This window comes from Centroberyx gerrardi, chromosome 12 (assembly GCF_048128805.1).
Source record: "Centroberyx gerrardi isolate f3 chromosome 12, fCenGer3.hap1.cur.20231027, whole genome shotgun sequence".
Lineage (NCBI taxonomy): Eukaryota > Metazoa > Chordata > Actinopteri > Beryciformes > Berycidae > Centroberyx > Centroberyx gerrardi.
The window spans coordinates 8357360-8383862 of NC_136008.1; the positions used below are offsets into that span (position 1 = coordinate 8357360).

General features: G+C 43.3%; 2 protein-coding genes across 4 annotated transcripts; one reads left to right on the top strand and one right to left on the bottom strand.

Annotated features, from left to right (window-relative positions):
* Positions 1 to 4467: 4467 nt before the first annotated feature.
* On the bottom strand, positions 4468 to 16537 carry LOC139932759 (uncharacterized). Its single transcript, XM_071926635.2, has 9 exons — positions 16479 to 16537; positions 16190 to 16247; positions 13860 to 14207; positions 12443 to 12709; positions 10690 to 10977; positions 10218 to 10331; positions 9928 to 9989; positions 7803 to 9764; positions 4468 to 7366 (listed from the first exon to the last, which is right to left on the bottom strand). The coding sequence occupies exons 2-9, from the start codon at positions 16227 to 16229 to the stop codon at positions 7343 to 7345; spliced, it is 3105 nt and encodes a 1034-aa protein (XP_071782736.2). The 5' UTR covers positions 16230 to 16247; positions 16479 to 16537; the 3' UTR covers positions 4468 to 7342.
* Positions 16538 to 19146: 2609 nt separating this feature from the next.
* LOC139932770 (uncharacterized) lies at positions 19147 to 24231 on the top strand. 3 transcript variants are annotated; one of them, XM_071926654.2, is made up of 6 exons: positions 19147 to 19442; positions 19925 to 19984; positions 20741 to 21097; positions 22015 to 22254; positions 23332 to 23428; positions 23763 to 24231. In XM_071926654.2, the coding sequence occupies exons 2-6, from the start codon at positions 19933 to 19935 to the stop codon at positions 23821 to 23823; spliced, it is 807 nt and encodes a 268-aa protein (XP_071782755.2). In that variant the 5' UTR covers positions 19147 to 19442; positions 19925 to 19932; the 3' UTR covers positions 23824 to 24231. The 3 variants fall into 3 exon arrangements, with proteins under 3 accessions (XP_071782755.2, XP_071782756.2, XP_078143406.1); XM_071926655.2 differs by having other exon boundaries at positions 19928 to 19984; XM_078287280.1 differs by lacking the exon at positions 19925 to 19984.
* Positions 24232 to 26503: the final 2272 nt, after the last annotated feature.

A 26503-nucleotide genomic window follows, 5' to 3' on the forward strand; every position in this document is an offset into this window, starting at 1 on the left:
ATCAAATAACACACACTCACACACAGACCACATATTTACAAGGGCGCAGCGATGTACAAATACACAGAAACAAACAGTCACAGCCCAACGAGAGCCTCCTCCAAAACCGCAACCCATTACTGAGGATCAGTGAAAAAGGGTGTCTCTTATTCCAGTCCAATAATCCAATACAACGTGGGATGGGGCTCCGCTCTCCAGTCACAACCCGCTCCCAAACACCGGGCCTTAATAGCGTTATCAGTCGAGGAGTGTATGAAATCTATCCAGCCGGTGTGATGCAAATATAAATCAAGCTAATAGCGGAGCGTAGCCTCTGTCCAGTGGGGTATTTAAAGCTCCGCTGAAGGCCTTACGATGAAGGCATGTGGGTGAGCCATGAGCACAGCGATACTTATCCCCGCGTCAGACGGAGAGCTGCCTGCCCGCTTAATCAGGGCCCCCGCCGCCACGTACGCTGCCTCCCTTGACATTTGTGCCGATGCAGTGGGCCCGGGCCGAGCTGATAGATGAAGCAAAGTGATAATTACAATTCTCTGTTCTTTATCTCCTTGCCATAATTATCTGCAAAAACGTAACTGAGCAGCGAAGAGCGAGAGGCGCTCGGTTTTGTCGAAACTCACCTGACCGGTTTGTCGTCGTCTTCATGCACCGTGGATCTGGATTTATCCACTGATCTGTGTCATCCCTGGTTGGTATGTTGTGATTCTTATGTCTCCTGTCTATTACTGTAAGGTGTGTGTGTGTGTGTGTACTGAAAGTCCTTACAAGGCTCTATTAAACACTGGAGGGTGTTTATGTGTTTGTGTGTGCATTGCCTGGCCTTAGATGAAGTTCAACCAGACGCTGGATCATCCATCCTATTGTTTTTCAGAAGAATCACCTCTGCCACAACCCTGATTCCTGCTATGAATATTATATGTATTTATAATATAGCCACTGAATAATCTCCCTTCCTTTTATCAGCAAACAGTGGGGTATAAAGAGAGGTCAGTCTTTATTGTCATGCGCACTTTATATTGTAAAGTGAAGTTGTACTATTGGAGCTGACCTGTATATCTCAGCTTACGTTGAAGGTTGAAAGTTAGACATAAAAGTGACAAAAAAGCACCATCTGGATTATGAGATACACTAGAGAGAGAAAATATGCACAATGAAAAGCAATAAACCCCATATGTTGAGTAGCCTTTTGCAAATTATGATCAAAAAACGCTCTACTGGATACTGCCCTCATTTTTTCCCATTCTTGGCTCATATATGTATATTTTTAGTCGCTCATACATCTGTTTTGTATATTTTCCACATTCATCTTTATTTTTTTTTCTGCTGACATTAGATAGTGTTTTGCTGCAACACATGCCTTCATTATGACAAGAACTATCTGCCCTGCAGTTTGAAGAAAAAGCTTTTTTCTTTGAAGGTTTGTGTAAACGAAAGTATCTTTTGGGCACTTGGTTTCTTTCCCTGTGGTTCAATCAATACCTGACTGTGAAGTAGTGTTTCCTTTAAAATACTTTGTAGTTGTGGGGCTTTTTTTTTTAGTGCGGTTTTAGTTTGGGTATGATACGCGTCGCTGCTGCAGTTTCAGTTTCAGTTTTGCTTCTAGTGCAGGCTACAGTGCTAATTTACATGCTTTTGATGGTAAACTTGCCAATTCTCCACATTGCCTGTTTAAAACAAGAGAAAATAGGTCTTGGCTGCTTTATAGGGGGAACACAACTGTGCATAGGGCTGTGTACCTGTCTTTGGCATACTGATTTTTGTTATCAGAATTGTTTTTTAAAGCCTCAGAGGATATTAAACCGTATTGAAAAGACTTCAAATTGTTGAATTCTCACAATGAGTGCTCAAGTTTCCCTCTTGTTTATAAGAATTGTCACTGAGGAAGTCAGGTAAATGATCTGATTTGAAAAAGCAGACGGATATTAAACAGAAAATGATTTACTCAGTCGAAGCAACAAAACATAATGAAAAGAAATACAGCTTTATAACTGGTATCGTGTTTCAGTAGTTCACCGAGCACCTTTAAACAAGCCTGTGACAACTGAGGATTTCCTTGTTGTTGCACACAGCAGAATAGTTTATTCTCTGTTATTTGTCTGCTGGACTGCAGACAAGAATAACTTTGCCAGTGGCTTGTATTTTAATTTCAGAAACCCACCAAAGCTGCACAGATGGTTACGGCCTTAAGGGGGGAAAAAAGTGGGGGGAAAGTGATCAATAGACAACATCAAAAATCCTCTCACTTGGCTCCCTCTTGTGGGATGATGAAGCATGGGAAGCTCTGGCTGTTCCAGTTGTTCCGGTTTAAGACTTTAATTTGAGACACTCTCCAATCTGGAGCGACTTGCAGTGAGTGAGCAGGTGGGGATTCGGCGTCCTGCTCAAGGGCGTTTCGGCAGGATAGATGGCTGTCGCGCAGATCGAAGCTGCAAACACAAGGTCATGCCGACACACTTTAAAATGGTGAGTTTCTTGTGTAGTCCACTTCAGCTGCCACACTGTCATGGATTTGTTTTACTGCGTGTCCCTCCGAGACTCGTATATATGTGTGGCATTGCTCTAAAGGGGCCAGTGCAGACTCAGATATGGAGCAGGTTTCATGACGGACACATGACCCTCAAAGGACTTTGCAATTCAGTTCATGGATGTTAAACATGTAATGAGCTTTGATCCATGAGGCCTATCGTGTCTGACCCTCACCTTTCTCTGGTGGGGGAGAAAAGTGGTATCAGTGCACTGAGCGTAAATGGTCAGGAAGGAACCATCTTAAATTGATTTATTTGGAGATGTTGCAGGGTTGGATTCAAGTCTATCTGGACATTTAATAATAATAATGATAACTTTATTTCTGTTGCACTTTTCTAAAAACAATGTTTACAAAGTGCTTTACAAACAATAAAACCCCAGGAGACAGCAATGTAAAAGTACCGCAGTTAAATAAGGTTGAATAAAAGAATAAATGAATAAAAAATAGGAATAAAAGGTAATGCAAGAGATAAACAGATACGACTAGAAAACAAAGAGAGACTACAAACAGATGGAATTTTACATAAATTTGTGCAGAACCGCATGAATCAAGAGACAGTAATAAATAAATAAGTTAAAAAAAAAACAAGTAATAAAACAAGAAACACAATTCCAAAATGAAAAATAAAATGGAGATACAAGTATACGGAGCAAGTCACATAAAAGCCTGTCTATAAAAGTGTGTTTTTAGAAGGGATTTAAAAGATGAAACCGATCATAGGCACCTTCCATGTTATTTCTAACCGTAAAATGGCCTCAGATCTACACACATATGTAAAGCTGAATTAGAATCAGAATTGGAGTTAGGACTATACTGGACATCTGGTGGTATTACCTTTACCTGCGTGGGTCTACTGCAGACCCTTAAGTAAAATCAACACTGGCTCCACATTTGAGTCAGGAAAGCTAGGTGTGGGCACTGTGATTCGGCACACACACACACACACACACACACTGCAAGCATTCATCAATACAAAAAAAATGCACTATTTGCACACACCACGCTTGAATTATGTTTGCCTTTAATTTATGCCTCCAAAGGGATGCGTAAACAATTACAATTACTTGCAGCAGTCACAGTAAATCATGGTAAATCGGTATACTAAAACAACACGGGCAGATTTACATGCAAATTGGCCCAGGGAAGGTAGCCACATCAGCGCTCGAGGTTCACCGTGTATATTTTAAGACCACAGAGTGTCTTGTAATTTCTGCTGTTCATACTATAAACAATATACTCCACTTACAAGACAGCAGACACAGTACGCACATACGTACACACACAGTACCGCTACAAAAATACACCAAACTTTTCATAAATCATCGCTTTCACCTGGAACCAGCGGGCAACGCCATAACCTTTTCTAGTATCAGGTTCTCAAACGCACTCCATCTCCACTCATTACAGCACTAGACCACCGTGAAGTGTCTCCAATAGTGAGCAGCAGGATTGTTCATCAGAGGTGACGTACAAGTGGGAGCTGGGGATTGGGAGACTGATGGAGCTGTGATCCAAACACACACTCTGTACCTCCACAACAAGCTGGAGGAACAGATTTAGCTGAGGAGAATCAACAACAGCACTCTGTATACACAGGCGCTATGCATAATTAGCACTATAGACACAGTGAACAGAAATATGTTCAGACTGCAAACAACTCTGTGATTCAGAGACACACCAAAATAAATAGGTGCTTTCGTGGTCTGACTTACCAAGAGTCAACATGCGCAGAGAGGTATTCTGTATTATAAACCAAAAGATGCTCACTTTTGGAGGATTGCATTCATTTTGAGAGTAGAGCGATGCATTCTGGCTGTGTGAATAGTTTAGGCATGTGATTTCCACTGTGACGGAAATGGAATAGCCTATACATTGGATTACAATCTAATTTTTTGGTTTTGTCCACAGTAGACTCGACCCAGTTGATATACAAACACACATAATAATAAAAATACTTTATTATCATTGATAAAATGGGGCCATGGAGCAGCAATATACACAGACTCCCTGAGAAGCAAAGATTAAAATACCTGTGGCGGTGGGCATGGACATGGAAAATCTGTATCAATATCAGTTGCATTTTACCAATACAATATTAATAAGTATTATATTTCCAACACTATTTTTGGCAATTCCTTGAAGCACATGGTTGGTTGGAGTCAGAATGTTGCTACCAGTTGTGATGCTTGTTTTTCATAATTGAACAACACTGTGATGGCACTGCTAATCATCCTAATTTCAAGGTCCTGTTCTTAACTACAGAGTAAGTAAATACATAGCATCTTTCAAAATTGGAGTTACAACGTGCTTCACAAAACAGAGGAACAGCAACAATATAAAAGAAGCTTAACACCGATAGACAAAAACACCAGTGGAAAGCCAACATTCAAAAAAATAGTTCTGAGATGTTTAAAACACTCAACTGTAAATTGAGTGGGAATCAGTTCTGTTCCTTTAACAATAACTGCTTTGGAAGGGTCACAGGGGGGCTGGAGCCTTTCCCAGAATGCATTGGGCAGAAGGCAGGGAAACACAGGTCGCCAGTCCATCACAGGGCGAACACATAGGCAGACAGACAAACCCACTCTCATTCACACCTGTGGGCAATTTAGAGTGTCCAATATACCTGACTTGCATGTCTTTGGACTGTGGGAGAAAACCAAAGCACACAGAGGAAACCCATGTGAACAACATGCAAACTCCACACAGACAGGGCCAAGGCCGAGATTCAAACCAGGATTCAAACCAGGATTCAAACCAAGATTCAAACCAGGATTCAAACCAGGATTCAAACCAGGATTCAAACCAAGATTCAAACCAAGATTCAAACCAGGATTAAAACCAGGATTCAAACCAGGATTCAAACCAAGATTCAAACCAGGATTCAAACCAGGATTCAAACCAGGATTCAAACCAAGATTCAAACCAGGATTCAAACCAGGATTCAAACCAAGATTCAAACCAGGATTCAAACCAGGATTCAAACCAAGATTCAAACCAAGATTCAAACCAGGATTCAAACCAGGATTCAAACCAAGATTCAAACCAAGATTCAAACCAGGATTCAAACCAGGATTCAAACCAGGATTCAAACCAGGATTCAAACCAGGATTCAAACCAGGATCCAAACCAAGATTCAAACCAAGATTCAAACCAGGATTCAAACCAGGATTCTTGCTCTGAGGCGACAGTGCTGCCCCTGCTTTGGAAGTTGAACTGATATATCTTGATAATAGTATCCATATGAATTATATATATGAATGAATTTTGGTCATATCATCTGATATCAATGCAATTATCAATGCCCACCACTACATGCCACGAGTTAAAAAAGTACAGAACAATAAACCAATAAATACATAATCTGTACAAAGTAATGATGACACTCCATAATAGACATAATTTTTAATGTGCTATCAATGACCTAATGGAGACTCTTAAGTCCCTCAGTAAATTGTTACACTGTGCTTTTTCCGGGGAAAGCGTGGCAGCTCAGCTCTTTGTGCTGACCCCATTCGTGCACGGGTGTGATTATTTTCCAAGTCATTTAAGTCACATAAAAGCGCTTAATTAATAAGCGCCCATCCATTCGTGGCATCCCCTTCATAGTTAGCTGAGCATCACTTCCGAGCGCCGCTGAGGCGAATCCCCTTAATTGAGAAGTGTCAAGAGAGGCATCTGTAAACAGAAGGCGCAAAATAAATAGTTCCATGTAAATAAAGACCACCGCTACTGTTAATTTCTTCTTCAATAATTTTCACAGTTCCCAGGGGCAAAATCTATCCAATCTGTCTGAATTCATCCAGGGCCCCTTCTCATTTACTCTCATTGTTAGGTCTATTCATAGGAGCAACAAAGATATTCACACAAACATCTTTAGTGTGTGTTGTCAAGGTGGTGTTGCTTAGTTACAATGATGGAAGGGATGAGGGGACGTCCAGTAGGCTTGGTCTGGAGCTATGGATCACTGAACTTGTTTGCTCTGAGGAGACTCTTGGCAAAGTCTGATAAATGACCCTGGTGCTTCACAAGTCAAAATAATACAGTATATGTGGGTCTGGTCTGGCTCTGGGAAACCATATATGTGTGTGTGGGGTTGGGGGCATGAGGGGTAACCTTGTTGGCTGCAAAATTTTGTCTATTTGGGGCTAAGCGGTCATGCTATGGTGTTTTTGCTCTGCACTTCCCGCAGATTATTTGGCAATCAAACAGTGTGCTGTGATGTTGTTTTCCTTGGATTTCCTGTTGATGAAGTTTGAGTTTCTGTAGTTACCGCTCTTTGTTCAGCCATGGTGGCTATCACTGCTAATGTGCTTCTGTTTATTCCAAAACAAATAGCTTTCATGAACTGGATATAGGTTGCGTCACTATTGTGTTATATCAATCGACGATAGAGAGTATCAAAGCAGATGTTTATATATATGAAAATGTCCCTGATCACTACTTTAACAAGCACATTTCATTGTGGTGAGTCTTAAAATCATATTTTTGGTGAAACAAATGAAAATGTCTGTCAGTGGGGTTTCACTAGTTCCAGTACAATTTAGCTTACTTTAAATTTCATCTTAAAATAGGGCAAATCAATTCACATATTTCAAAATAATTTGTCACTTGTTTCCAGGAAAGCTAGACGGTATTCAAAAAAGTGAAATTATCTCATCCCCTCGGGAGATGATAAAGATTATGATGGAGATTTTTTCAGCGGGGAACCTTGTGCAGTCACTCTTGCTTGGTGTTATACTGGATCATGTCTGTCAGCTGTTTGTTTGTGTCAGTGGGTGTGGGTTGTAGAATGTAGGACGCTGACATCTGTCATCATCTTGGTCTCTCTCTGTGAGCCTGTTTTGGAGAGACAGAACAAGCCCTTCATTGCCAACATGTCATGTATAAGAAGCCCCCCTGACACATAATTCTACTTTTAAAACTGCCACAGTGTCACACATATTCTTAACACTAAATGCATTTTTTATGGTATGAAGAAGCCTGTCAATCAAAAAAAAAATGCAAGCTCCACTAAAAGCTGCTGTCAAGCATCCTCCAAGAAATGCACAGTACAGATAAAAACACAAACTGTCAGGGCGACCGAGCAGGTAGAAGCGAGACTATAACATTGCACATTTCCCCAGCATGTAAGTGCACAGGAAACATGACACGATATGACAGGACATAAACGCACATCTGAGATAGAGAGCCATGTGGTGGAAATCTGCAACATCAATAAACATATGGCATCTGTTGGCTGCAATATCAAACTATCATGGCGTGTCTCACTCACCTGGCGTGGATGGGCAAAGTGGGCAGGAGGCCCATGGCCGTGGGCATGGGCATGTCTGTGTGCGTTGGCATGCATGTGGGCATTTCCAGGGTGATGGTGCGGGTTGGCGTGCATGGTGGCAGGGTGGTGGTGCACTTTGGGGCGCTGCTGGACTTGGGGGTGTCGCTGAGCCATAGGCATGTTAACAGGGGGTCTGGGGGGTTGAGGGCCTCTAGCTGGGGATTTGTGCTGAGTGCGCTCCTTGGGGAGGGTCTGGAACTGGGCTAAGGGGATGACAGCAGGAGGAGTTGGTGGACGGCGGGCCCCAGGAACAGCAGCTCGAGCCTGGGGTCCAGGGTGAAGCAGGGCGGCCTGGGTCTGCTGATTGCGATTCTGGAAGGTTTGGGCCCTTCGTGTGTGCGTTTGAAGTGAAGCCTGGGTGAGGTTAGTGGGATTAGGCTGGGCAGAAGGGTATGGGATTGGAGCAGTGCCTCCTTGGCGAGGCTGATTGGCACTCTGTATGCCAGGCTGTCTCTGTGTGCCCAAGCCTTGTGGTGTCGTCTGGATCTGTGCTACTCTGTGTTGCTGGGCCGTGTGTGCCTGTGGGAGGTGATTAGGATCAGCCAGAGCTCTTGTATCTGGGCCCCATGGTGCAGTTGGTCCCTGTTGTGTCACAGGCCCTTGTGACACAGCGACGCGGTCTACAGAGGCCGGGTGGCTCATGAGAGGCAGTGCCTGGGGGTTATTGCTGTGTGCGGCTACCTGCCTGGGGGCAGTCTGGCTACCAGGCAGAGCTCTGATGTCTTGCTGAGTGCTCTCTCTTTGTGCACGGGGGCTTCTATGTGTGTGGTGTGTTGCCTCGGGCTGTGTTACACTGCGAGTGTTTTGGCCTTGGAGGTTGGGTCCAGGAGAGGACGAAAGGGTCTGAGTCTGTCTGGCTACTGACAGCGCGTCTTGTCTGGATGCAGCTCTGCTCCGTGAGGCAGTTTGGCTCTGAGCACCAGGCTGAGTTCTGTTTGGTGTCCTAGCCTGACGCGTGGGAGGCTGGGTGGTGTAGTCTGTGCTGTCAGGGGTGGAGTCAGGTGGCGTCTGCCCTCTTTGAGCCGTGCCATTGGGATACGCTGGTGTCCCTCTGAGGCGATCCCACGGCATCTGTCGACGGTGGGAGTTGGCAGCTGCTGAGGCGTCACGTGGCGCTGAGTTTCTGTCAGCTGGGACGGTGTGCCCAGATCTGGCATTAGGCATTGGGTCTTGCTGGTAGGTCTGCGTGTTGGCGTTTCGCTGGGCAGTGTTGTGACTGTTGTGGTGTGTGTATCCAGTAGGGATGAGTCCAGGAGGCGTTTGAGGACTTGTGTCTCTGTTACCAGGATATGACAGTCCTGTTTGCATTCTGGGATTTGTGTGTGATTGCCCAGATCGTATCAGATTTTGTTGGTTTTGCGGAGCACTATTACTGGCTATATTGGTAAGAGGCAACGCTGAGCTGTCTTGTTGAGTCGGTTGGCCATTGGTTGGGTATGAATTGAGATTGACATGAACGGTAGGCATTTGTGCATTGTTGTTTTGCTGGGCGGTTTGTGGCAGAGAGTTAAGGTTGACGTGGACCGTTGGAGGCTGGGCACCGGCCTGGGCAGCGCCAGCCTGTATGAGAATGTTAGGATTTTGCTGCTGTGTGTGTGGGAGCGCGTTTCCATTCTGAGAAACTGTGTGCATGAAGGCCGGGTTGTCTATGCCATTGTGTGGGTATGAATTGGTGTTGTGAATAGCATTGTGCGGAAGCCCGTTTGTGTGGGTCTGCCCATTGTGTTGGTGTGTGTTGGTGTTATGCAGGCCGTTCCGTGGCAGTGTATGCGGGTTCCCATGGCCTTCGGGTGGGAGTGTGTATAAGCGGTCAGGGTGGCGCGTGGATGTGTTGAAGTCATGGAGGGGTGGATGGGGACCTTGGCCCAATTCCCTTGCAGCATGAGGCGGTGGATCTGGTGGCTTAATGGGAGCAGAGGAAAAATGGAGGGAGAGAGACAGAGAGAGACAGACAGGGGAGAGGGGGGGGGGTTAAGTTGTGAAAAGCTCTTTAGCACCATCACATGGACAAGATAAAAAGACCAAGATCAATAGCGGATCATATGTAAACATTACAGTTTCTTACTATAAGCCTGGGATTTGGATCGGTCTTCTGCAATCCCATAGAATCCCTTTGTCTCTGGTCTGCTGTAATAATAGACATTACACCAACAAATATCACTTGAGCGCGAGCAAACATGCCCGAGTTATTATGTAAAGTATAGACTCTCTCAAACATTGACTGACACAGAGATAATCAAAAGGCATCTTACAGCGAGTGACATAACAAAATAAACAAAAAAAGACTGTTGTTAACAAAAAGCATGTGGCCGAAAGTGGAGAAAGAAAGACACACGATCGCATACAAATACTCACCCCTCCTCCTTCGCACGAGCAGCACAAGGATCACGATGATCGCGATGATTATGAACAGCAGAATCAAACAGCCAATCACAACCCCCGCCACTTGCCCGCCACTGAGACATGTGCCTGAGACAGAAAGAATGGGAGAGGGAGAATTAATAAAGATAATGAGTCTGGAGCCCAGATAGACCAAAAAAAAAAAGGAAATGGGAAGAGAAGAGAAGAAGACTAGACAGATTCTATAAAAAAGGATGGTGAAGTAATAGCAGAGGAAGAGACAGAGAGAGAAAGAGATGAAAATAAAGGGGGGAGTGACTGGCTGAAAGTCACTGAATGACTTTGACTCTGACCACATTTTTACCAGATCAATCTCCCGGGAAACGCTGTGTCCCTCTCCTGTCGCGAAGACGGATACGGGGATAGAGTCCAAACCTAACCGTCATCATTATCAGTCACAGAGAGGTCAGCGTCCGCCATAACTCACCTACGATGGCCAAGTCTGTCCCTTGCTCTGACGTGCCTCCCGTGATGCTGTTCCTGGCCGTGCAGGAGTATCGCCCGCTCTGATTGGCCGAGGAAGTCTGGACGCTGAGCACCCCGCTGTCCGGCTGGGCGGACGCGACGGGCTGTCCGTCGCGTTGCCATGAGAAGAGGGCGGGGGGCAGCGAGTCAGACATACAGGTGAGCCGCACCGTCTGTCCCGCCACAGCGTCCCCTTCCCCCACACACTCTGTCGGGGCGGACTTGGTCAACACGGGGGTGTCAGGGCCATCTGGTTTGGTGACAGAGAGAGGACATCAATATCAGCAACACAGCCACCTAATTTGCCAAGTACAATAAATCCTCTGATATATCCAATTTGAAAAAAAAAAATGATGAAGTTTAGCATTTAATATCTCTAACGCATAGATGATCTATTCTGCAAATGTTGTCATTTTGTCAATGCAGGGCTTAATTTACCTACTATCCTTTAAAAAAGTACCTTGATTTTTATATCAAGCTACACTAGGCAAGATTGTTATGTAAAAATACACCTGTCTAATCCTGAATCACAAAGTAGGGCTGCAACAGAGAAGAGCATCCCATCCCCCCTTAATTGAGACACTGCAGATTCACTCTATTTGCCCAAATGAAATTCTAGTGGCGGGTATGGACACTTCTCCAGCCAAAGGAAGTGGCAAATCAAAACCAAAGTGCCTTACAGTACCATGACTGCATACATTTTTGGCATGGGTGGCTGCAGAGGAATTTTCCAATTCCTGGGATCTGATGTGATTATCTTTTGGGCTATAAACTGGGGTCAGTGCCTACAGAATGTAGAAACTTGGCTTGGATGTTAGAGGACAGGGAGGTGGGTGACAGCAAGTATGCCTCTGGGACGATGTCATTGGAGTATTATTGGATGACTGTTGTTAACAAAAATCATGGATGGGAGTGTTGTGTCAAAGAAGCCTGAAAAAACAAATCGCATAACACATACACTACCAGTCAAAAGTTTGGACACACATGATTGAATGCACTATGTTTTTCATTATCTTAAAGCCATTTTGATATAAAGGCTTATGCTTAAATGCTTGAAATTTGTTTCTATATAAATAGTGAAGTTGATGCCTACGTATGAATTTCTTTGCCTTTCCATCAAGGCAAAGGGTAGCTAGTTTAAAGAATAAAATATAAGATAGTTTTGATTTGTTTAACACTTTTTTGGTCACTGCATAATTCCATTTGTGTTATTTGATAGTTTTGATGTCTTTACTATTATTCTAAAATGTGGAAAATAGTAAAAATAAAGAAGAATTTGGTGTGTCCAAACTTTTGACTGGTAGTGTACATATGCCATTTAGTGGACTGTTTTTTCCCTCAAAGGCATCTTACAGTACCGTTAGTGCATTCGTAGTATGGGTTGCCCCAGTGGGAATGGAGCCCCTAACCTTTTAGCATGGCCTTTTAGCCATGCTGCACCCATTGAGCTGGAGAACCACAGACTGCAGGGTGGGAAACTCAAAGTGCCTCACACCTCTCAGCATTGTAAACAATAAGGCCAGTAATGTTATCATAGTCTCATCATCAATGTAATTACAGGCTGCCCGGGGGGCGCTCCAGCAGAATGTGTGCTAGTGCAATACAGCACACTGTACGCGATGCCATATGCAGTGCTGGATAAGCAGTTAAGCTATTGCCATTTGCAGTGGCTACAGCAGATTAGCTGACACTTGTTCTGATGCGTGCCAACTCACAGTAGACAGTGAGGCTCTGCGTGGCGGTGCGGGCGCTGACAGGGTTGCTGACGGTACAGGTGTATTCGCCGGCATCAGACCGCCTAGCCGGGTCCATGACCAGGGAGCCGGCTGAGATGGTGATCCTGGAGTCGGCAGTGATGGTCGCGCCTCCTTTACCCCACTGGACTGTAGTCTCTGTTCCAGTCGTCCACGTACAACTCAGAGACACGTTCCTCCCCTCCACAGCCACCGAGGGAACAAACAGACTCACCCCTGACACTGCATCTATAGGGAGAGAGCAAAGGCAAAGGCGGAATTACCCAAAACATGTTTCTGAAGGTGCCATTATGTATACATTATTTTGCACCAGAGTGTGAGAGAGCACACTTCAAAAGTTGGAGTGACAGCGCAATAGAGGGCGGTTTTGTGTTTTCTGCTGAGGCTAATTTGGTGTAATCAAAGAAAGTGAGGGTTGAGAGAGGGATAGGATTCAGATACAGGCACAGATGGCGAATAAAGGGGCAGACGGTACGAGTGGTAGCCGAGATGCCACTTGGCGGGCAGCCTAAGTTAAATAATTGGAGAGGGAGGAGGGGGTGTGTATGGACGGAGGAGGCTGTGACTGTGACTAAAAAGAACAGCAGCAGCAGCAGCAGCAACAGCAACAACCAAAAAGATGTAGGGAGCTACCAAATAGCTCTAATCACTTCTCACTTTGCTGCTCCATTTTGCAGCATGTCCTCTTGCTAATGCCTGTGACTCAGATACACTACATTTACATTTCAGGCATTTAGCTGGCTCTCTTATCCAGCGTGAGTTATGAGTGAGTAGGTAGGGGTTAAGTGTCTCGCTCAAGGACACTTTCAAAAGACGCTCGGCTGTTGTGGGATTGGAACGTGTGACCTTTCGGCAACAGGACGGCTTCTAACAACTAGGCCACCCTGTCACCCATTAGGCACTGAGGCAGCACGGGTGCTAATGGGGATGAGCAAGGCTGCACAAAATCATCCCTCCAGCGTGGGCTGATGACCGGTACGTAAAGGGAAAAAAAAAAGAAACACTCAATTATCCAGGTTTTAGAGATACAGTTGGGCTGGTATGTATAATATCAAAAATCTAAGAGCATGAGTGCTGAATATGAAATGAGGTTTAATTAGAATAAAGCCCAGAGCCACTAGCTCCATTCCCTCCTCCTTTTTCATTAGTTTTACCTCGCCTACTATGGGTCACTAATTTCATTATACCTCCCTGACTCATTCTCTTACTCCCCCCACTCCTCCCTCTTTCCTCTTCACTCCCTTCTGTTCCTCTTTAATATTATCGCTCCCCCCAAAACCTCCCTCTCCCACAGACTCCACCGCCCCTCCCAGGCTGCTTTCCTTTCCTCTTTCCTCCTTCTCAAGCGGACACACAGGCACGCTCCTTTATCTCTTACCAAACACCCTCAGCAGTATCGATCGGGAGTTAACGCTGAGGCCCGTGGTTGCTGAGGGGTTCACCTCCACCGTGTAGTTTCCTGCGTCTCGGAGCTGGGCGCTGCCGATTCGGAGCTGGGTGGCGGTGATGGTGATCCTGCCCTGGAACTGGGCCACCGGGTTTACCACTGCATTTCCCCCGGCCCACAGGCCCAGTGTGGTGTCCGCTCGGTACGTCCATGTGATGGATAGGACCTCAGACACCGTCAGTACCGTGAAGACTATGTCGGTGCCGGTCTGAACCAGCACCGGGTCGGTCTGAAACTGGATCTGAACCGGGTTCTGTGCCAGCACATCAGCAGGGAGGACTAAAGAGGTTTAAAGGAATGAGGAGACAGGAAAAAAAGCTTAAGTTATCAAAGTGGAATTAAGCAGAGAGAGTGAAAGCTATAGATATACACAGAGACCGGGCTCAGGGGGAAAAACCCATTAGCAAGGTACACAGTCTTCCCTCACTTGTAGATTTCAAACCACGTTCTTTGGATTGTAAGTGATCCAAATCTAAACATCTGTTTTGCGTTTTCGTTAGCCCGCCTTGTCAAAATCATATTTGCCGGCTCTCTACTCAAGAATCAGTGGAGCATAGGTAATTTTACTTTACATTTGCAAAACGTATAAAACAAGAAACAAACAAGCATTTTACAGATTCAAACATTTGTGTCGTGTGTTGTGTTGTGTGAGTTCTGTCAATGAGTTTGAAAATGGAAGAAATGTCTCCAATCCAATGCTTTGGTATTCGGTATTCTATTCTTTTGTTTGTGCTTGGATTACAGATTCAGGCAGGCACACCCTGGGTACCGCACCAGGCTGAATTCTCAATACCCTTTACAGGCATATAAAGCTACCACGCAGGAACGCTCTGGCCAATGAATTATAGTGAATCAAATCAATATGGTCCTGATCAGTCTCGCTGGACTGCCTTTACAAGATTTGCACCGCAGAGCAGAGTGTAAAATGACAAGAGCCAACAGTGAGATGGATTGCATTCAGTTCCCACCCGGATCTGCTACAGTAAAGATAACAGAGGTGTTTCAGCACCTGATTAAAAATATCAATAGCCCAGTTTGTTTTTTTCAATAGAGGTGGAGAGATAAAGAAAGCCATGAGTCAGACGTGAAGAAACACCCCTGAGTGACGCAGCACAGTGTTGCCGCCTTCGTGCGCTGTTGGAAATATTGCAATTACAAGGTCAGCAGACATGAACAATCCAATAAAGTTGTAAATATGATTGGAAAAGTCAGAATTCTGAGTTGCTGAGATGTGTTTTGAAGGATAAATGGCAGAGAGCATGGAAGCCGTGTCGACAACCGATGGTAAAACTAATGCATTTTATCAATATATTATTGTTTGGTGTTGCATGAATAATTAGTATTGTTTTTGCACCAAAACTCCCCTGCACTCCCCAAAGATCACCTGTCAATCAAACAGTACAGTGGCATCTTTTTCCTTGGATTTTCTGTTGATGAAGTTTGAGTTTCTGTAGGTGATGCTCTTTATCTCTTTATATCGTAATATAATATAATAATAATACTCCCATGCTAAATACGCAATCCTTCTTCTATTTATTCCAAACCAAGCCCAGACCTACCCAACCCAGGGTGTTTAGAACAGAAAAAACAAAAACTTTTATGAACTGGGTATAGGCTGAAACACCATTGTGTTGCATCAATCGGCAATAAAGAGCAGCAAAATGGATATTTATTTATATGAAAATGTTGCAGATTATTACTTTAATCTTTTAGCTGTCGTGCATGAACAACAACCTTTCGCTAATGAACAAATTAAAATATCAATTACATGCCTGATTTTAATTTTCTCTTTTCCACCCTGCTGCTGCTGCTGCTGCACAAAGTAGATCTGTGCTGCTTGATCTCCGAAATAAAACAACAACCACCAACAAAAAAAAAAAAAAAACACAACTTTGTTACAAGGCCCATTTTTTCTATTTCTTAACACCAAAAGTACTTGGATGCATGTCAAGTCGTACAACTTCAGAGCTCGGAAGCAGGAGTTTACGACGGGCACTTGAAGGCAGCACATCACTCTGTAGTCCGTGCACAGACGGGAATGCAGCCACGCAGGTTTAAGAGCGGTTAAGGAGTGACTCTGCTCGAAATGCAATTGTTTTATAAACGTGTCTGGAATACCACAGAGTTCCTCCCGTGTCCTGTTATTTTTTTGGTTCCCACAGTAGACTATACAGACACCACACACTTTTTAGGGTTGTTTGAACCATTTTGACGTTATTCTTGACCTGAAAACAGGAGGAGTGGTCAGTGGAAGGTTTTACCTGCCAGTGACAGGACGATAAGAAGCAAAGGTTGGCTCATCTCTTCAGTCGGGGCGGTCTGTGGAGAAATAAAAGTCCTTATAATACAAAATGACTATTAAGACTGAATGTGATACATCTTTTCAAAGCGTAGTCAATGTCCTACACAGAAATGATAAGCTAGGACCAGATGTTTCGCTATTAGTATCGTGCCAGTGTGGCTATTCAATTCAGTTTACCACCTGACAACAAACAAACCCACTCATTCACCTCAAAGCAGTGAAAAAAAAAGTTTTTATATGACACTTACCAAAGCGTTTCGCCTCTGCCCTCATGTTCATTTTGTACGGAAATAAAGCAGCTTCTCTGTTTGTTTTTGTTTAATAATCTGCCTACTTCCTCTTTCTCTCCTCTCACCTGTCAGAGACACACCTGTTCTCTTAAAGGGCCACAGCAATTTAAATGGAGAGCCTGTAGTTATCATTCTACTCAATTGGGTCATATTTAGTGATAGGCCTAATAATACAAGTAGATCGACAGAAAATTCATCCATTATAAATTTGATAATCAATTAGGCTAATCGTTTTAGTCATTTATCAAGTAAAAATATCAATTTGCTGGTTACTGCTATGATTTGCTTCCTTTTCTCCGTTTCATATCATCACAAAATTAATACTTTGGGTTTGTTTGTTTTTTGGCTGCTGGTCAGTCTAAGTAAGCAATGTTAAGCATCACTTTGGGCTTTGGTAACTTGTGATGGGCATTTGTCATTATTTTTGACATTTTATAGACCAAATGATTAATCGAGAAAATGAGTTATAGATTAACAGATAATGAAAATAATCATTAGTTGCAGCCCTAAACACAAGTAACATGAACAAATACTAAAAAAAAAATCGTTATATTTCATAGGATAGTTGTTTTTTCAGGTATAGATGATGCTTTGACATGCTTGTGGTTGTAGGTGAACTTGATGTTTGAGCCTACAGTGTTGTATAATTTGACTTGAGCAGATGAAAGTATTAATGAATGCAAATCAAAGAGCCCAAAATACAATGTGTTGCTGAACTTCCTGTATGCTACATTTACATGCTATGTTCTATATGAAGACATGTTCAAAGAACATCAGCACCTACAACCAGGGATGTAGTGGAAGTTAAACCCGCATTTAAACTAATTTTACCCAGCTTTTTATTTGAGAAATAAGGCTATTAAGGCTGACATAAGTCTTTATGTGATAAATTCATATACATCAAGTAGTATCTATATGCAGATAGGGTCTTTCAAGGAAAAAATAAAACATACATTCATGCTTTTCTGAGGATATAATTGATTTTTGTTCATAATGTTGGTTGTTTGCCTTATGATAATCACAACTGGAAGTCAGTTTATTACCTGCTTTTTTCATGTACCACTACAGGCCTGCCTACAGTGATACACAGCTGTAACGATCTGATGAAGTAACTGGTGTAATTAATTACGGTGTTTATTTATTTAGACAGAAATGTCTTTTCCCATTCTATTCTTAGCTTCACTTGTTCAGCTGTGAATTACATGGATTTGTGTCAAATCCAAACAGACATTAAGGCTTTTGCATATGGAACCAGAATTATTACCCAGAAGCATTGGATGATGTCTGCTGAAGGAGGCAAACAGAGGGTGAAGTAAGGACAAAGTAATAATATTGTTCAGCTGATATATTAGTGCCACCCACTGGCTAATTCCAGCTAACAGCACTGCTTTGCAGACAGAGGACTCAGTGAGAGCCATGGCTGGTTTCCTCACACACATTCTGAGAAAAAAAGATGGATTTATAATCGATTTGCTTGTTTTAAGTCCTTTAAGGTGTTTCCCAGCTGCATGCAAGTGATGCTGAACATTTTTTTACACTACCAGTCAAAAGTTTGGACACACCACATTTTTCTTTATTTTTGTTATTTTCCACATTTTAGAATAATAGTAAAGACATCAAAACTATGAAATAACACAAACTGAATTATGCAGTGACCAAAACAGTGTTAAAGAAATCAAAACTATCTTATATTTTAGAGTCTTTAAAGTAGTCGCCCTTTGCCTTGATGGAAAGGCAAAGGCTTTGAAAAGAAATTCATACATAGGCATCGACTTCACTATTTATATTTGTCTAAGAAACACATTTCAAGCATTTAAGCATAAGCCTTTAGATCAAAATGGCTTTAAGATCATGAAAAACAAAGTACATCCAATCAGGTGTGTTCAAACTTTTGACTGGTAGTGTATAAAAAACATGGTAACATTTTTGGTGCATCTATTTTGTGCATCTCCAATGACTATGTAACCCTAACCCTCTCTAAGTTAGTATCAACATTGGACTATCCAAATAAAGTGTGACCAAAAAAATAAATTAAATATAGAATAATTCATTTATTATCCCCTTCTGACATGCCACAACCGCAGTTCCCTATTTCTGTGAAAGCACTTTTTGAATAGATAAATGGACATAATAATAATAATCAGACAATGAAATAGACTGCAAAGATTGTCCACACAGCAAATACTGTCACGGTCGGATAAGAAACCGCCAGTACAAAGTCTATTTCATAAGGCAGAATTCCAACATTGTCAGTGGTTTCCCTCTAAAAGAATACTTTTCCGTTTTATCTGCGACTCCGTCTACAAACAAGTGAGTAATGTGAAAATCCAATGTCCAGGCAATCTTAACGTGTTGCATTGTTTGTGGGAGCATGTGCTTGGACAGAGGTCAGAGGGAGGAGAAGGGTGGTGGGTGGAGGGGGAAGGGGAGGGGTGGTGGGTGGTGGGTGGGGGGGTTGGTGATGATAAGGAGTGCTGATTTGACAATGGAAAGTCCACTTATTTAGAGCCGTGGCATTTACTGTACAGGAAAGTTGGGGGGGGGGGGGGGGGGGGGAGGAAATTGCACGGCTTGAAAACAAGGTGACGCCTAAAGTGCCTCTCACTCACTGGACCTGACAAGCAGAGAAAGAGGCGGGAGAGGCAGAAAGGTCCTCCAACATTTAGCTCCACACTCCTATTTACATTTCTTCCATGGCAATCTAGTGCTGCAGCGACAACCGCATTTTCAGCCAGGCTCTCCCCCTGCATTTTAGTGCTCGTGATGCAATGGCAAGCGCTTTGAAGACCTGTGTGGTATTGCTTTATTTGGGGCCATAAAACTGTTTGCAGACTGCTTGTTGTGCTGCACCTTAACCCTGGGGAAAGGTAGAGAGGAACAGCTGTGACTCAACTCTACTGTGTGTGGCTAATCTTTGGGAAGGTAGGTGAATCCCACTCTATAGGCAGCTGCTGGCTTTTGCTGCTGTGTAAATCTTTATAGTTAACAAATAGATCTGGATGAACTGACCTAGCCACCTGATGGATGCATGATTTCAAGGTAAACTGCAACCGGGAATTGCAGGTTATAGATGTTTTCCTGCATGATAAAGGTTGGTTTGTGTTCCTGCACTGCTATTAGTGTTTCTTCTGTGTTTTCATGTAGCCATTGTTGCTTGGGGAGGGGATTTTAGTTTTGGCTCCACACCTGTCCCAGTTTGTGATTCTAGTGCAGGTTGCAGTGCCAACAAATGTTCATTTGATACTTGATCATAATTTAAAAGCGAATTTCACATTTTCTCTACAAGTTGTGTTTTTATTCTTGGTGTGTAGTGGCACCCCGCTGCACGCGTACAGAGGAAGCACTGTGCTATCACGAGGTCACGGACAAATTCCTCTCTTCTGCTTTCTCTCTCTCCACATCAGCAGGAGTTATGGCTCTACAACGTTTCCTGTGCTGGAGAATTGCCCCACTACTTCTCTTGAGTAAGGCTTTTGTCGAAACCACCATCTTGAGGATTTTGGTTAAAGCCAGGCGCATTATTGTTTTAGACTGCTGGCAGAAAATCCCCCCCAAAAAAAACATTTTCCACTATTTTCCTTTTTTATATATATATTTTTGATCTAATAAGCTATGCAAGATGTAGCAGCAGCACACCTCTATCACTGCAAGGACACAAAGAAAGAAACTGGTCACCAAGGTGTGTTTGGGTCTCAAAGAAACTGGTCTCCCTTGTAGATTAAAGACATGTAAACTGCCTCTTGCATTAGCAGCCAGACTGCATTATTTGGATCTCCACTGTTCTTTACCTATCAAGCTACGGTCCACTGTGGATGCATGATTAATACTCCCTATGGTAAATTCAGAGAGGCTTACCTGGTCCACTGCAATTTTGACACAGATTCTAGGATATTAATGTGGTTTGATGGATATCACATTAGGCATGGCTGTCATGCACTATAAATCATTGGTTGACATCGCATGACAGAAAACAGTCATACATATTCATAAAGTGCATGCTGAGGAAAAAGTTGAAGAAATGCCATTATTTGTTTGATTTTCTTTCCCATTCTGCCCAAAACCATGTACTTCCCAAGGCCAAAAAGTCAAAACGAATGAATATGAAGTACTATGAGTCAGCCTGGCCAACTGAATATAAATACCTATGTAGAAAACATCTAGGAAGAAGCATCCAACATCGACAAGCTTTCAGTAACAAACGGCTCGACCTCTGTTCCCAGTGCCATGTGGGTTCCAGTGTATGTCAGTGCGCGTCCTGAATGAGGAGCCTGTCCATGTAATCCCCGGCTCTAGTCTGGTTCTCCAGGCCCAGATTGAGCACGGGCCCCTCGAAGAGGTCTCCATGGTAACCTGGGAACGGGAGTCCGAAACTGGAATTACTCCCGGGAAAGTGACACTGGCCACGTGTGCTGGCAAGTGTGCCGGTACGAGGCCAAACGGGCGCGTGAGCCTGGAACAGCAGGGGGCCACGCTGAAGATTGATGGGTACAGCGGAGCGGACAGCGGCGTGTACGCTGTGACTGTCACAGATCAAGCGGGAGCGAAGACCACTGCACACTGCATTGTCAGAGAATACGGTACGATATGCGACAAAGTCATTTTGAAATTCATCGGTCAAAAATACAGATGATTCTTTCCTCAACAACATAGGTGAAGAAGGACTTAAGACTAGAAAGGCCAATGGATTTTGAGGTCTAAGTGGGTGTATATATGTAATTATAAATATTATTTTCTTGCATGATTTTGGAAAATCTTACAATGCTGGTTTATGCAGAAATTAGGACTCATTGGGGATATTTTGAAAGCTGAGATATTTCAATTCTAACATTTAAAACAGCCATCAATTGACTACAGCTTGGCCTTTCTAGTATTAACTGTAATAATAAACCATAATGAATGTGCTTTACTTTCATGCCAGCAGGCATCATTTCTTTCTGATGCTGGATATCTCATTTTATAATGAAATGCTTTAAATTTTCTAAAGATTTGCCTAGGCTTTGTTTCTGGGTATTCCTTTATTCCCTTATTTTTCCCTTCCAGATGATTACCAGTTCAGTCTTGACTTCGCTCCTATTTTTCTTTAAAAGCTTCATTGCTCTCACTCTCATCTGTCTACAATACCTGTATCAATTTGTCAGTTCCACTGTTCCCTATATCTGTTATCTCAGTTTCCATGGTTCTCCATCATATCTTTCTCCAACATTATGCCTCACTCACCAGTCTCATTACTGTCTCACAGACTGAGCAAGTATCTCCTGACAGTATTAAACTATTCTCATGATTCTTTGTCTTAGACCATCTTAGACAGCCCGGTACTATTACTCTTATTTTCTAACAGAAAAATGCCCTCGGCTGAGCACTTCACGTCGAACGTCATCTCAACTCGCTGCTGTCTGCATGGTCCCGTGTTTTTTAACAGCCTGCATACGCTCTACCTCGATGCTTATCGCCCCACGTCACTCCCACTTTCATTTCCATTTATCTGTCTTTCCAGAGGCTGTGCACCACGTCTCCGTCAGCATCAACGTCTCTCACTCCTCCCTGGTTTGTGGCGAGGCCTGGGGGACGGACCCCCACTTCAGCTGGCTCCACGAGAGAGTGGCCATCACCAAGGCTGTGGGGAGTGTCTCCAAAGATGGAACCACCCTGTTTGTCTCCAGCTCGCCCATCTGTGGCCACTTCACCTGCATGGTCAGCAACAAACGGGGCTACAGCGCTGCCACCTTCACTGCAGGTACGAGCTGCTTCAGGGTGGTTGCTTCAGGATCTGTGTGTGTGTGTGTGTGTGTGTGTGTGTGTGTGTGTGTGTGTGTGTGTGTGTGTGTGTGTAAGTGTAGGTGTGTGTGTGTGTGTGTGTGTGTGTGTGTGCAGTTTGTTGCAGGCAGGTCATCTTTAATCATACACTCCTTTGATGCTGGATTGGAAGGAAAGGTTGCACAGCTTATTGGCGTCTTATTTTAGTCACTCTGGTGCAGAGGTGGAAAGTAACTACGTACATTTACTCAAGTACTGTACTTAAGTACAATTTTGAGGTACTGGCACTTTTTTCCACTTTTACTCCACTACATTTCAGAGGGAAATATTGTAATTTTTACTCCACTACATTTATCTGACGGCTGGAGTTACTAGTTACTTTGCAGAATAAGGTTTTACATGCAAAACATACGATAAGCTCATAAAACATGTTGCATTGTTAGAGTTTAAACTCCCCAACAGTATATGAATCAGTTAGACCTACAACATTAAAATACTTCTTATAGATTAATGCATCAATAATTTAACACTCTGAAAGGGACCGTTCTTCAAAATGAGTACTTTTACTTTTAATAAAGTATTTTTCCATTACGGTATTGCTACTTTTACTTAAGTAAAGGATTTGAGTACTTTTCCCACTGCTGCTCTGTGTGTTATTATATGGATATTCAGCGTAGAGGCAGGGAAGGCCGATGCCTTCTGTCTATGTGAGCAGTGTCCTGATTGCACTTTGTTTTGTGTATTGTTTTACCGGTTGTGTTTCAGTGATAAAGGATTTTTCCACTGTGCGATCAATAAACCACTACTGCTACTGCTGCTGCTGCTGCTGCTGCTGCTGCTGCTTCTACCACTGCTGCTAAACAGGCTAAACAAATTCAATTCTTTGTATCTGCCAAGACATGATAATCCAAAGACAGTCAGGATACTTTCGGATAGCTCCTGCTGCAGTTCCCATGAATTAAGTGACTGTACAGACTTGCTGTAGTGAGCCTCTGGGGGCGGCCATGCCGAGTGACCTGTGTGTTTTTTCTGTCGGTGTCTTTTCTCTGCCTGACAGCACCGTGTGAGACGGAGGGCAAAGGGACGACGGTAGCTGTAGTGTGCCTGGTCATCCTACTGCTGTTTGGAGGAGTGCTGGCTTTTCTCCTGTGGAGGTACAGTAATGCACACTGACACCGGCAGACAAAGAGCCGCACAGCACAGATACAGATCTCATTTCAGGCTTGGCTCTGACGATAGAGCCATACGCTGAGAGAAAATAAGATACTGGTAAAGACTGCTGTAAGGAAGACAGAATAAAAGGATGCGGAATGGAAATAGCAAAATGCTACATAGCGTCCTTCCACACGAGAAGTCACACACTCGCACTCCATGAGGCATGACAGGCTAACCTTTGTCTGCTGACAAAACAATTGTCACGTTTAGTCGAGCCGGTGTATGGTTTGTCAGCGCTGTTTGATCAAGGTTTGACATTTGGTTTCTTTTCAGGAGACACAGATACAGCAACAGAGGAGAGAGGCTGCACGAACATTTGGATGACAACATCTAAAAAAAAAAGGCCCCAAACTCTCAAGCTGCACTCCTGTGACTCGGGCGGCCTCAGAGGAGAACAGGAAATGGGCTGGACTCTAAGGGAGGAACTTCCTGCCCTGTAAGCCACATGACCTTACACAGCACTGGGACAATGTGGAGAGTGAACTGCCTGCTGGCAAATGGAAGACACCTAAAAATGGATAGCCAGGTTAAAGTGTGAGCAATGTCCTTACACTGCCTCCTGCTGGGCTGCACCTGACATTATGTATTTAAATACAAAGTAGTTATTTCCTGGAAAAATCATTTAGTATGTTTGTTAACGACTGTGCATTGTATTAAACTGTATTGCCTTTGTAATAAAATCCCTGCACAGAATGTGAAACAAGCTCACTGACTCAGCATTTTTACTTGGCTAACTCAAAGAAAAAAAAATAATATTATGAGACAGTTTCAATTTGAAGAGTGCTTTATAATTTTCAGAAGCATGTGTTGTTGCCTGTAGTAAGCATAAATATAAGGGGCTGTAGTATTTGTCCAGTCTTGAGTCCGTCTTTCTGATATCTTAGACAAGTCTCAGTCTCAGGTCTATTTTGACGTGGACTTGTCTGTACTTCACTGGCCCGCCACTTTCCACTACAGCAAGTTATTATTTCCTTTAGATGCTAAAAAAAGGGCTATAAAAGAAAAATGTGTTATTAGCTGCAGTATTTAGAAAATGTCGTAATTCATAAGACATTTGTTTGCAAAATATAAGTAAAGTAGTCAGCACAACAAGAGAAAAATAAATAGGCTGAAAAACTTTTCAAACTTTTTCAATCAAAAAAACATTTGTTCAGAAAAAAAAATTTTTCATTACCTTTTTGGCTCACTCAAGATGCCAGTGAATCCAACCACAACTGTTTGTCACTGTAATGCATAAGAAAATAAATGTGTGTATTATGCAAAAAACTAAATATAAAATACACCTGCAAGATTGTTTGTTATGAATATAAGAAATTGCAGTACACCTCCTGTTTATTGATAATAAAAGATGGGTAATTTATTGATGCTTGGGTTGTTTTCTCCGCAGCACTATAAGGACTCTAAGGGATTTCAGTTAAATGTATAAACCGGTGCATGTAATAGACCTCAGACCTAAATCCTTTGAATTGATTCAAACACGTATGAATCAGCTATTGTGTGTGTGTGTGTGTGTGTGTGTGTGTGTGTTCATTTCTGTGGAAGCAGGATGTTTTTTTTAACATTGTGGAATCGTTATCAGCAGCTACCCTGGCAGCGTCAGTGCCATACTACACCCACTGGAAATGAAACCCCTGACCCCGGCAGTGTTAGTGCCACGCTCCACTGAGCCGGACAGGCCCACGTAGAGCAAAACAGCACCAAACGATCAGAGGGCAGACTGAGGACAGGTTACATAGGGTGTGAGGAAGCGACGATTGAACATCTGCCATGAAAGTTTAGGTGCGCCTGTGGGAGTTTTTTAGCCGAAGATCCTTTCTGCTTTGTGTGCCGATATTTTGAAATATATCAAGGAAAGAGGCTCCACTTGTAAGGATAAAAGACCTCGACATTACAGGACCTTAAAACAAGAGTAATAGACACAGCTTATAGCTCCCACAATTGCGCCCGGGGCCGTACCCCTGAGTTAGGAAAGGCAATGATGTAATATAATGAAAATGGAATGAAAACTGAGGGGTGAGCGATAGGTGTGAAGGTGTGAATACAGATCGCACACTCAGTCCTGCATCAAATCCTGAGGCTCCCGGTTTGATCCGCCAGATTACAATGCCCCTATATGAAACACAGAAATAAGGGGGAATATAAAAAAAACGTTCATGTATTGCATCAACTGGAAGACTGGATCATAGCAGTGCTTACTGAGAGAGGACAGAACATTTCTCATTCACTTCCCCCCACACAGATTTTCTCAGCCGATCCGGGGATTTGAACCGCCATCATCCATGTCACAAGCCCACTAGTCCCGCTCCCGTTGTATTGTGAAGCTATACCTCGCGCCCTCTCGCCTCCGTGTGCCTCCCATCAGACTAAAGAGGAGGTGGAGGTGCCAGAGAGAGACATCCATCATCTGAAGCGGCACCTGCAGGCCGCAGAGCCTCGGCTGAACCCGGATCAGACCGCGCTGGAGGCACAAATAGTCAAAAATCCTCCAAGGTGCATGAATCAAAAAGAGCCAAAGCAAGGAAAATACTTCAGCTACTCTTGGGGAACAACTGACAGAACCTGAATATATGGCTACTGCAGCTGAAACGTGTTGTTTTTTCACTAGTAAAGTCAATTATTTTCATTCCATACCAGACTGGAGAACTGAAGCGGACCTATTCATAGACCAGGTCAAAACTCAAACATCAAACACGGCTTGGTTTATTACTCTGTAACCCTGTAATTATTCCCCAAAGTCGTTTCATTCGGGAGAGACTCGATGAATAACAAGTTTTTATTGCATGATTGAAATTACAGAAGAGTCTAGAATTCACAGAAAGGTGGGAGGACTGCAGAGATGAACAGGCAGACGAGCCAGGAACAGTTTTAAATTCCGGCAGCAGCAATGATGATTGGTTCTCAGAACGTGTGGAGAGATCTGATTGGTTAAACGTAAATAGCAGAAGCAGGAAATGATAGCTGACAGCATGGGAAGTGGACAGCATGGGAAAATCCACTATCTCTGAAACTAGAGA

Excerpts from the sequence above, each read along its gene's own strand:
- LOC139932759 (XM_071926635.2), bottom strand. The coding sequence starts at position 16,229 with ATGAGCCAACCTTTGCTTCTTATCGTCCTGTCACTGGCAG. Across the intron at positions 14,208-16,189 it reads TATCGTCCTGTCACTGGCAG|TCCTCCCTGCTGATGTGCTG; the intron begins GTAAAACCTTCC and ends AAACCTCTTTAG. Across the intron at positions 10,978-12,442 it reads GCAGAGCCTCACTGTCTACT|ATGGCCCTGACACCCCCGTG; the intron begins GTGAGTTGGCAC and ends TCACCAAACCAG.
- LOC139932770 (XM_071926654.2), top strand. The coding sequence starts at position 19,933 with ATGGCTCTACAACGTTTCCTGTGCTGGAGAATTGCCCCACTACTTCTC. Across the intron at positions 19,985-20,740 it reads TGCCCCACTACTTCTCTTGA|TGCCATGTGGGTTCCAGTGT; the intron begins GTAAGGCTTTTG and ends CTCTGTTCCCAG. Across the intron at positions 23,429-23,762 it reads CTGGCTTTTCTCCTGTGGAG|GAGACACAGATACAGCAACA; the intron begins GTACAGTAATGC and ends GTTTCTTTTCAG.